Source organism: Talpa occidentalis, unplaced genomic scaffold, assembly GCF_014898055.3.
Source record: "Talpa occidentalis isolate TD23 unplaced genomic scaffold, MPIMG_talOcc4v2.1 talOcc4.4, whole genome shotgun sequence".
NCBI classification, from domain to species: Eukaryota; Metazoa; Chordata; class Mammalia; order Eulipotyphla; family Talpidae; genus Talpa; species Talpa occidentalis.
In genome coordinates, this window is record NW_023604295.1 from 142,982,057 (window position 1) to 142,994,265 (window position 12,209).

Here is a 12,209-nt window from a genome sequence, read left to right on the forward strand (position 1 = left end):
CAAAGCAAAAACAGACAATTATAAACCAGAGACATCCCGCAGAGGAGGAGCAGGGAGAGGGATCAGAGGGAGGGAGGGAGGCGCACAGGGAACTGAGGTGATGGTGCACGGGTGCCTTGGGGAAGGAAACTCTACGGGGACTACACCAGAGGGAGTGGGGGGAAGCAAATATTGTTTAAAAATGAACAATGATGTAAAAAAATTTTAAAAATTAATATATAAACAAAATAAAAACGTACTGCAGAATAAAAAGAAAAAAAATTCCATTATGGAATCCCAAAGCAAAGAAAGTTCATGAAAGCTAATTTTCAGTATTAATGGAAAGCTTTTGTTGAACCCATGAGTTAAGGAGACAAGTTAGGCATTTTCTTCCTTGCTGTCTACCTTGCTCACCTTCTTTTCCCTCCTACCCTTCTCCCTCCTTTGCTTCTTCCTGTTCTTCTGTCTCCCTCATCTTTGACCATACATTTTTAGAGACAGATCAGGTTTATCATGTGTCTGTTACTACTTCATAGAAATGGTATTGTTAACCATTAATGGAACTGGTGGTGATGGTGGTAATTTTTAAGGTAGTAGAATATTATTAGAAAGATTGTATTATTAGAAATATTTAAATATTAGTAGTATTTGGAGTTAGTAGAAATGAAAAGGACAATCTAAGATGCAGACATTATATTACTGATCCAGATTGCTTGGGGAACCAGGAACCTTGGTTTGAAAATTCATGATCAATGGAGCAAATAACGCGTATAAAGTAAATATGAATCAAGACGTAAATTAGGGACTGGATCACAGAAGGCCTTGATAGCTCACTGAAGAGTTTTTGGAAATCACTACCAACCAATATTTATTAAACATGGGTGTGTGGCATTATTTTAAATGGCATGTTAACTTGTTTTGCCCTCCATTCTTACTTGTTGGAATCAAAGTAAGGATTTAGTTATTCCTGTTGAGTTTTCATTTATATTTCCAGCTTCTATGGTAAAAAATGCATCCCATACAAAGATCCAATTAAAGTTTATAGATATAATTATATGTATCATAAAACTGCTTATTTCAGATGTCTTATGCCTCCATCGGTAAGAAAAGCATGATAATATTAACTATAGAATGCACACATTTGAAATATTTCATTCTAATTTTTTCCACATAGTTATCTAAGAAGGGAAAGCATAGGAAAATCGACCCCTTTTGGCTTCATATAAAATTATTTAACACGTTACCTGAATTATAACAGCTAGTCTGTAATTAATATTAAATAGCTCGCAAGGTAAATTAGGCTCTTAAAATAATACTTGTTATGAATGTCAAATATTATATTAAAAGATTATAATACATATATTAAAAGAGTGAATTGTCAAAATTCTGTCACAGTTGTACATGCTTAAACTGATTTTTTTTCATGCTGCTGTATTTCACTATTTCCCTCATATATAAGTGGCTGTGTACACATAGTAGCCAAGGTCTTCACTTTATTCATCTTTATATCCCCAGTGCAAAACACTTAACATATATTAAACTCTGAATATATAGAGTTACAAACTGAATACAATAGTCTTCTTTGGAAGAATGTAATTCAGCTCAGAAAAATCTTTATTAAACTTTTAGCTGCAAAATGAAAACTTGCTCAAAATTATTAGTAAGGATCTCAAGCATGCATGTATTCATCCTGTGAAAATATCAAGGTCCGTGTGCCTCAAATTTACCTGCGTATTGCATAGTTCCCACTGGAAGTTTATAAAACATTGTTCTTCATTTTTGTTCATTTACATGGAAGGCTTAAAATTTACCAGGTGTTAATTCTGAATTTCTCACTAACTGAATCATAAAGCAAAAACAGTTTACCAGCTACCTCTTCTGTTGTTGTGGAAACGACCTTCAGGTATCTAAATTCAATAAGTAGATGGTACACCTAAGAAAACATTTGCTTAAGCTGCTAAAAGAGAAGAAATGAATTATTTCCAAACAAAAGTTTATAGGTTTGAAAGCCACAGAGCTTTTCCTCTATCTTCATCCGCAGTTTGTCCATTAATTAGCCCTTCAATTCCACTTCAATTAAATTAACTCTAATTAATAAGTTCATTACAAAGATTGACGCACCTTGCTCAAAGCTAGTGTGCTAAACGCTGATAAACACCTTCACCCTAATGAAAAATTGATTAGATTGAATAAAAAGGGTACCTCGGAAAGAAACCTCTTTTTTTCTGGAGCTGAGTTGATGTTCTGTTGCTCTCAAGTTAATCAAACCATCTTGGATCTCTTAATCAAAAATTTAATTCAAAGGAGATAGAAAATGTGACATTAAAAAACACCTAGCATCTCCTGCAGTTAACAGTCCTGGCTGCTGCTTATAAGAAATGAGGCCACCGAGGCGCCTGGGTATGGTGTCCAGTGCCAGGGCCCGGCCAGAGGAGGTGGCGTCTGAGAACTGGTTTTTGGGCAGTGAAGGGGGGAAGCAGGAGCGCACAACCTCAGAAAGTTACTGGGTTTAACTTAAAAATGCGGCCATAGTCCATTTTCTGCTGGTTAGAAGGAAAGGCAGCATTTTTCCTTCTACGAGGAAACAAAAATGGGATAGCCTTGCAGTCTGAGCAAAAGGAGATAGTTCATAGTACTTAATTTTATATATAAAGTAAAAAATAAAATACCCTTCCAAATTCTCTCTGTGTCTCTCGCTCCTATTTAAAGACCTTAAAGTTTTTTAAGAAGAAAAATCACTCCCGTCACCTGAATTCCTTTTAAAGCCCTAACTATTAAAGTTTTGCAGCCACTCCCCACCCCTCCCCTGCCCTGTCACCTGCACCCTGTCCCATAATTCTAGTAAATGAAAATCCTTATTTTTCATGGGACAGATTCTCAGTAGTTAATTATGGTTCTAGGTACCTTGTATCTGACAACAGTGCAAGTTTACTAGCGAGCAAAAGCAACAATCTTGTCTATGTAACCAGCACCTAGTGTGGCAGATACAAGCTAATGAGCATGCCATGATGGATTCTGTTTTAAGGAACGCTTATGAATATTTTAAACATTGACACCATAGGATTAGAATTGCCCCTTCGTGTCATGCTACATGGTTATATAAAGCCCAACTCCTAGTAGGTACCTGACATCCTCAGACACTAATATTTCACTGATTCGATGTTAACGCCGTGCATGTGTGGGTGTGCTTGTGTTCTTAGCTGCCAAAAGCTACTCTGAGCTGCACACAGGTACCAGGTACAGGTGTATACATTTCCTCCTGTTACATCTCAGCTGTTCTATTTTGCTGGTAGCCTGTGTGTGTGTGTGTGTGTGTGTGACCTATAAAACACACATACGTATAAATAGACATCAGATGGAAATTCACATAACAATGTCCTGTGTGTACTTGATGCATACTTAAAGCAATATATAAAATGAAATGATGCAACAGTGAACACCTGAAACTTATCATATAATTTTCTTGCATAAAAAAAGTCCAAAAAAATTAAACAATGAATAAAACAGCAGATTTCTACCATTTCTCATTCTCAGTAGCTGATGGAGAAAAGTACTTAGTATGTACATGTTTTTAACTTATGTTCCATGATTCTGTTTTCCACTTAGCAATTCAAGTTTAAAATGGCGCGCTGCTTGTGAATTTCCATGCTCACCCTGGCTCTCTCCTCTCGTGCCCTGCTGGTTCTCTTCCCAATGCAGAAATCTGTTCCGTGGACTGCGGCTCACATGGCGTTTGCATGGGGGGCACGTGTCGCTGTGAGGAAGGCTGGACGGGCCCGGCGTGTAACCAGAGAGCCTGCCACCCGCGCTGCGCGGAGCACGGCACCTGCAGGGACGGCAAGTGTGAATGCAGCCAGGGCTGGAACGGAGAGCACTGCACGATCGGTAGGGCCGGAGAACTCGGGCTGTGCTGCTTTCTAGCTTGCAAAAGCCGGTTTCTTCTAATGAATATTTTCGTAGAATGCAATTGCTTTTTGAAATAAGGTGATCACTTTACAATGGCAATTCAGTTCCTTTGCTACCGCTGTCACAAGGACCAACAATTTTTTATCCATTGTTTCTTACGATGGCCAAAAACGGACCCCCGTAGACATGATTTCATTCTTATTGATAAATAAACTTGCATTGAATGTTACCTTTTACTGTTCTGAATTGCCATGCAAATCTTAATATTGATGTATTTTGCTTTTAAAAAATCCAAATATGTGACCCTTTTGGCCTTTTAGATTCCAGAATCACATCTCTTAGCTTATCGGTATGTTTCAGTCTCTAAAGAAAAGGTATTGGCTTTTATGACTTTATTTTGTAGGATCACAAGAAATAGGAGAAAAATGCACAAATTTAGTTCTTTAACTTATATGCTTAACATTTTTGTAAAGACGATGACATTCATGAGCCTTTGTAAGTTAAATAAAACAATCAAAAGGGATTTAGTTAGCTTATAGATAATATTTAGCATGGATAAGCAAAGAATCAAGAACATATATTCTATCACATTTTCAAGGAAGTCAGTGCCTTTGCTTTTACTTGAGTCGCTGAAATTAAATGATTAGAGAAAATGCATCCAAAGTAAGTAAGAAATGTCTACCTCACTTCAGTAATAGTGTGCAGTATAAATGACACAGCCCTCAAAAATTTCAAATTTCCAGATACAGCATTTTTCCACATTTTATATCTACAGGTTAAAAATGATAAAGCTGATGGAGGACTTTTTTCTTCCAATGCTTCTGTAATAAGCGCTTCACTCCTTGTAGGGATTGGTTAGCCAGAAATTTTTCATAGGAAATTGAACTCACATATATCTTATAAGTTGTCACAATTGTGTTGGTACAAATCTTCAAGTAAGGATCTTTTTTCTTATTGACGCCCCTGCATCTGCTTTCAGGGTTCCACCACCCCATGTTTGGTGAGCCCACTAGAGAGACTCACAGAACGCAGAGGCGGTGCCCTCGTGCCTATAGCAGTGGCCAGAAAGTTCTGGAAAACAGACATCACGGTGTCTGGAGAAACCCTGCACAGCTTCCTATGTTCCTCTCCCGCCCCTGAGCCTGAGTCCCAGGCCGCTTCCTCCTGCGGTGAAAGCATTGACACGCGTGCACTGATTCTGCCCACATCACCCTGCTTGACACTTAGCCTTAAAAAAGGTTTTTCTTGAGACTGCTCAAGGGTGTGTCCACTGTCAGCCACACCAACATTCCAGCTCCTCAGAAGTAAAGCAGGTGTTTGTGCACCAAGTGAGCAAAACCACTTTAGCTGGAGCAGGAACCTCCCACTTTCCAGGTGCCTGCCAAGGGACAGCCCTGCAGGCTACTAGATAACAGACCTGGGAGCCACCTTTGGGGTCTCACTGTTACAGGTGAGCTCGCCTACAGGTAGGGAAGTGTCAGCTTCCTGCAGAATCAGTGCAAATGCACAGGTCAGGCACTGGCAGGGTGCCCACCCCCAGGATCCCAACTTGGCTTCCTCCTCCTCTGCCCTCTGAGACAGGCTTCCTGGGCCATGACTGCCCAGGGGTCACGTGCTGACAATCACAATGTGTGGGCGTGCAGAAGACAGTGTATTACCATCAAAAATCTCTGTGCCCCAAGTCCCAGGGCACCCGGAGACCAGAGGCAGGGAGGAGAAATCCTGTATAGTGCCATCGCCCATGCCAAGTCAGGGTTCATTCTAGGGTGGGGGGGGGATCTTACATACTTGACTGTGTATTCTAGGAAATACAACAAAGCACAGACAAGTGCAGCTTGGAAAAGCAGAAGTGTAGGACCAAGGCATCCATAGGTGGGCTTAACTCACCGACCAACAGTTCCCCAATGGATCATTCTACTGTAGTGTCGGTTTCCCTGGCAATAGTCCGTGTTAGTTTCCCTTCAATGAGCTGTTCTTGAACAACTTTAACCATTGTCTGAGAACAGGATTTTTGTTAGCAGCAAGTCTTTTTGTTATAATTTGACATCTCTTCCTGTGGTTATTAATAATCCCATTGGCTTATTGTTTCATTTCATTTTGTTGCTTTTCTACTCTACTTGAATAACAATATAGAAATAAGGGACCTGATTCATTTGAAAATAAATCCCCCAAGGAAACTTTTTGAAAGATGTAGAGAACCTTTAAATCATTCTTTTGCTGTTATACCGTGAGAACAAGTGGTCCCAGATTCAGGCCTTCCAATACCCAGAGGTTTCCCCCGTCTGCTGAGTACCTGTGCACGTGCCCACCCTGAAGCTTGAGAGGCCATTTTAAAAGAGGTCTTTGTGGGCAGCTGATTAAGCAACCCAGGAAACAATGGTATGTTTCCTCTCGGGATAGCTACTATTCTGTCCATTTCCTCCCATTTTCAACACTTGTGCATCTGGCTGAAAGGAACTGCCACTTTTTGAAGGAATATTCATAAATCAGCAAAAAATTTTTTCTTTCTCCATATTATGTGTCATCTCATTGAATACAAACAGGGAGGTTAATTGAAGGGAGAGAGAGGATAAATTAAACAGTTAGAAGCAAACAAAAGTTCCCAATAGAAAGCAAGAAATATTCTTCATTAGTCATCTTACTGTCTTCATAAACTGTGCATGGTTTCATAAAACCATAGACATTTTGATAGTAAAATAGGCTATGAATTTCAAGGATTCACTGAACACTCTGTCTGCCTCAAAGGATTCCATCCTGATATTTTCATTAGTGTGCTCATATTTTCCTGTCTTTATGAATCATGTGTTCAGTAAATTAGGCATGTTGATCTGCAAGTTCATTGTCCCAAGTCCTTTCTTAGGTTAGACTTTGACTGCTGATATATCCAGGGGGAAAATGAAAGACAGGGAAATCAACTCATGGCAGTATTATCATTAAAAGAAATATTTCTCCCTCTCCCAGAGCACGGGTGTTTGTTGGATGCTTTCATAAATAAAGAAAAAGTTACTGGATTGAATCACATCAAATAAACACAGCAGCAAGTTATCTGACGCAGGTTCATCTTGTGACGCGCCGGTGAAGGTGCTCAGCCACTCTGGTGTCACCCCTTGTGTGTGGCTTTCCCGTCGAGGGTCAAATAATTATTTTGTTCATGTTCTTCCCTTTTATCTTCATGAGCTAGGGAAGATAGAAGAAGATTTAGAGCATCCATAAACAAGTTAAAGCATATTAAATATCATTAAGGCTGTTAGAATAGTAGTTCACATGAGTAGAAGCTGTAGGACTATCATTATATTAAAAAATACTTTATCAGTTCTGTATTGTGAGATTTGAAGTAGATCAAGGTCAGATGCGTGGCTTGAAGATACTTGTCTTCACCTCTTTCAATAACTTCACTGTCATGTACATGACTGGAGCCAGAACATATAACCGTGTAAAGGCAACTCCTTGGTGTGGTCCCGTCTTTTCTCCGTGCTTAGGAAGAGGGGAAATGCTATCTGGTTGGTCTCTGAGTGGAGTTTCTGGCCATAGAAGCAGGTGTCCTACCAGCCTGTGCTGAACACCTTTGTAGGCAGAATCAATAACTTCTAAATGCGATGCTAAGTATCCTGGACAATGATAAACCTTAAGTACAAAACTTGAGGCATTACTAACTACAAGGATTCTTCTTAGCATTTCCAAAAAAAAAATTATCCTAAAAGTACCATTTATATCTCGAGCACTGGGGGTAATGGATGACACTGTGACCTGGAAGGAAGAAGTTAGAACGATGTGTTTCGTCGTTGTTACCACGCAGGCGTCTGGTGGAGGGCAAGAGGCTAAGCTCTGTGTGCAGATCAGGGAATATCTTCTGGGGGCTGGTTGATATTTCCCATTTCTCTACAAAAGGAAATGAGGAAAATGGGTTGAAACTATTTAAATGTTGCTTAGATATAATGAAGGACCTTGGATCGGAAAACATATTTAAATCTTGGGACAAGCTCCCAGACACATTTTCAAGCCCGTTGTCCAGTAAACTTTGGCTGTGAAAAACTGGAGTTTTTCTTTCTATTAGTTGTGGGGTTGTCTTAGGATGGGAGTTTTGTTTTGTTTTGTTTTGTTTTTAATTCCTTTCATCCATTATCCCAAAATATTGTCTCTGAAGTCGTAGTACCCCTCTCTGAAGGATTGAAGTCTTGCAATTCTAGAATTTCTTAACTATTGGTAATTTCTTCTTAGTTGGAAAAATTAAAAGGCTTAACCATGGGGTTCCCTTTTTATTCTCAGTTTCATTTAACTTTTATTTTTATTTTTCCTATTGCATTAAAAAGTGGAAATCATCAACTTTTTTCAGATCACTAGGGTCCATTTTGGATGCCTCAGTTACTCTCCGTTTGTTTATTAATTCCTTTGTCCATTAAGCAATTACTGAACATCTCATCTGTGATATTTGAATATTACTTCTTAAGAAAGTCAGTGTAATGTCATGAAAACAACACGGGCTTTGAAATATTTCCCATCAATTCTATGACCTACTCACTGTCACTGTATCTGAACTGGTTTAGCCTTACCTGATTCTTTGTCAAATGTAAAATGGTAATAATAATAGTGTCATGAGGCTTAAGACAGAATATCCTAATGGTTAAAGTTTTTTGACTTTGAGTCTTTGCTGCACCCTCTACCTAGTGTAAGGCCTTGGGCAAGTCATAACTTTACTCAGATGTCAATATTATGTATCGATCCTCTTATTATAGATATTATGTATAAGATTTATTAGAATCAAATGTAATCCTAGAATGTAAATCACTTATTGAAGCACCCAACAGATGGCATTTAAGAAATCAGAGTTTTAATTCTGTTAAGTGTGAGACAAGGGGCAACCCAGGAAACTTTTTGGGGTGCTGAAGTTTTATTTTTTTAAAAACAAGCAAATCAAAATTACTGTCCAATGAATTACCTTTCAAGAAGGGACAAAATTCCCATTTCATTGTTCTGCATGTAACCAAGGGTCAGAATAGATAAGGTCATGGGAAGGGAGTATGTTTGGGTGGGGGACGGAGAGGAAATAAAAGAAAGGTGGAGCCTGTTGTAGTATTTTTCTTCTCTTACTGTCTCAGACAGAGTTGTTTATTGAGCTACATTGATTTCCATGTACTTTCAGGCAATTCAAATGGAAATTTGGCCTAGGGGAAATCCTAATTCCTTTAAGCTACAAAAGACCAGCTATTTGTTTTTATTCTAATTCTTTAGTACATTGGGAAACAAGATTATTAATGATCACAAAGACATGCTTTGTTTGTTCAGACAAAACTTACACATACAGGGCTCCACACACACCTCTATTAAATACCATGCCTGTTCTGGGCTTTGGGGTGCAAAAGATGAGAAATAGAAATGAAAAACACACGGCTTGGGAGTTATCAACCAAGCAATATGGGGGGAAGAGAAAGCTCCACGCTAACTGTGTGGACAAGACTAGGGCTTGGTGTCCTAAGTCTCATCTCAGGATAAGGGGGAAATAAGAGCAGTTTGGCTGTTAAATACAAACATAGGCCATGGCTTTGAAGAAAAATACAAGCACTTGCTTAGTACTTCATTTAGATTTCAAAATCAATACTTACATAATTTTTGTGATGTTCCCAAAATTGCACTCATATTTGTAACAAAGCAAAATACAGAAATTCTAGAAATAACTTCTTACACTTATACTTTATCATTCCCCCTTAACACATGATGTTACACCTGCAGTGTAACATTCGGCTTTACGTCTGTTGGGTGAAAAAATAGGCCTCTCGTGCCACCTGCCTGAGCCCCTGAACAGGCCAGTGGCATATTTACTGTGAGTGTGCTGAAGCTTAAGCCTCAAGGCTCCCTCCCTTGCACAATCTCCTTCTAAGACTTTGCAAGGGAACCCTGGGTTATGCGGTCATTCAGATAGTGTTACTATAAATAAAACCTGCAAGTCAGCTGAGACCTTTGTCTCTTTCCAGTCCAGATTCCCCTGGTCACCCTGCTTTTCCTTTTGACGGATGGTATGGGGGTGACTCTGGGCACTTTGAGGATTCAGCTGAGGAGAAATGGAGCTGGGGATACATTGAGTTTAGATGTAATTGGATATATTTATGAGGTGTGACATTATTACTGTCTGGGGTTGTTATTGCTAGACATCCAGGGGTATTCCTGCCCCCGCACACTCCCCTAGCGACCTAAAAGTACAGGGTCAGAGAGGATGTGACCATATGAATTGTCCTGTGGATACCGGCACCAGAAGCAAATAGATGGTGGAGGAGACTTAAGACTCAAAATGTTATGAAACTGAAGGGAGTCTGTGGAAAATGCTTTTTATCATCAGATATGCAGTAAAATGCCTAATCAAAATGGAAGTTTTCTCCTGTCAGAAATATATATGGTAATGGGACTTCCATGATTCAACTTGCCATGCTCTTCTCTTTTTGATGAATATTTCTTCTTGGAGGAATTTATCAGAATTTTTAGGCCACAGACATAGCACTACTACTGAGTTGAGCTCATCAGTGTGTGAAGTCTCATGTGGTATGTGTCCCAATATATCACAGAATCGTGTGAACATGCCAGGAAAAGATTTCATGCTTATATGACATGAAATACTGATATTGACAAAAATAACATAAAACTCATAATATTCGGCTATGAGGACATTGCCATAAAGGGTCTGAGAGTCATCAATTCCAAGGGCACATACGATTAGTTGATTATACAATAAAGTCTTCCCAAACTTGACAGTAATGCCACAAATTTACATGGCATTATTAGTAACAAGTCTGAAGCCAAATGGAACTTTTTTAAACTATCAATAATAAAATCCATGTTAAACAATCACATTGACTAAATTAAATCTTTCCAGTAGCTCTATAGAAAATATAGCAAAATCATTGTCATATTAAGGCAAAGAGTAAATATAACTCAAACGTAAAAGAAAAAATATTTGAGATGTCACACATTTAATAAAAAATATTATGTGGTTTTTCTGATATTTACAGTGCTAATCAGTAGAAATTATAGTTTGTGGGGATTTCTTCTTTCATTCTAATAACTACTCAGTTTTGCACCTAATCTTATATTCTTAACTTGGTGTTCTTTTCCTTAAAGGGTCCCCACACACACAGGTGACATTACTTCTGACCCCACAAAACCTAAAGCCACTCTGTCCCTGTGTTCCCAGCTCCATCACTTGAGTGCAGAGTGATCTTGGGAAAATCACTTAAGCTTTCTGTGCCTCAGTTTCCCATCCATAAAATGAGAATGAAAATATTATCTACCAGGGCCTCCCCCATAGCGCAGCGGTTGAGCACTGGGCTGCGAAGCTGCCCGCAGCCTCTGCAACATGGGTTCTATCCCTGGCTGCTGGCGAAGGTCCCACATGATGTGACAGACCTCTTCTGCCTCACCCGCTGCTCCCCTCAGCAGTGTATTTCGTCAGTCTGCCTGTTCTGCACCCCACTCTGGCTATGGTGAATTCTCTCACCCTCCCGCGCTTCTGACTGTACCCAGTGCTTGAATAAATAAATAAATAAATCTTTAAAAAAAAAAAAAGAAGAAAATATTATCTACCTCAGAGTTGCTGAGAGCATTAAAGGAATGCAGACATGGAGAAGAGGAAGTCTTAAAGCAAAACCTGGCACAGAGAAACGCCAGGGATATTAGTGCCCAAGCTACTGTTGTTGCTATAGAGTCTTTGGATGGAAATTAATAAAACACTGACTCTCACTAGTTCTTTCCTACTGAGTCTTGTCTTTATAAAGAGGGATTAGCCAGGAGAAAAACAAGAGTGCAAGCTGAATACAGGATTCACTACCCTGTCCACTTTTGGGCTCAGCGGCAGGTGGACACAGGTGCCTCGTGAGGCAGGGTAGCCATCGAGGACAGTGAACATGGAGTTGAGTGAAAGGAAAGTTTCCTAAGCTGCCTTGGCTGTCAGTGAAAATACAGATAGACTAAAAAAACTTCCCATGAAGTATGCAAAAAGAGCACTCATATCCTTCCAGAACTGCCGTCCCTGGGACTCTAAGTAATTTGATGTGATTGAGGATAGCAAATCCTAAGGGAACCTGCCAAAGCCTCCAGAGCGCCTAAGCATCACCATGTTCAGACAACCAGCCTGGTCTTTGCATGTCTATTTCTTCCTTGAGACAGCATTAGTAACCAGTTGGGGCTTCTCGATATTTTTTTCCTTTTCATCTCATTTATTCAGTTAACAGATGTATATACAGTATTTTATCCTCTGTAATCCCCTTGGAATTGGTATTTTTTTTAATGAGGTCACGTAATCTCTTTTCTGGAAATGCAAACCCTCATCTCTGACCTTT

At 39.4% G+C, this 12,209-nt stretch overlaps 1 protein-coding gene across 8 annotated transcripts in view; it reads left to right on the plus strand.

Annotated features, from left to right (window-relative positions):
• The window catches only part of TENM3 (teneurin transmembrane protein 3), a 2,290,771-nt gene that overhangs the window by 2,189,553 nt on the left and 89,009 nt on the right, over positions 1-12,209 (plus strand). For all 8 annotated transcript variants that reach the window (XM_054701057.1, XM_054701061.1, XM_054701058.1 and 5 more), the window contains one exon: positions 3,679-3,864. In XM_054701057.1, coding sequence (XP_054557032.1) covers positions 3,679-3,864 — 186 coding nt within the window. The remainder of the gene's footprint in view (positions 1-3,678; positions 3,865-12,209) is intronic.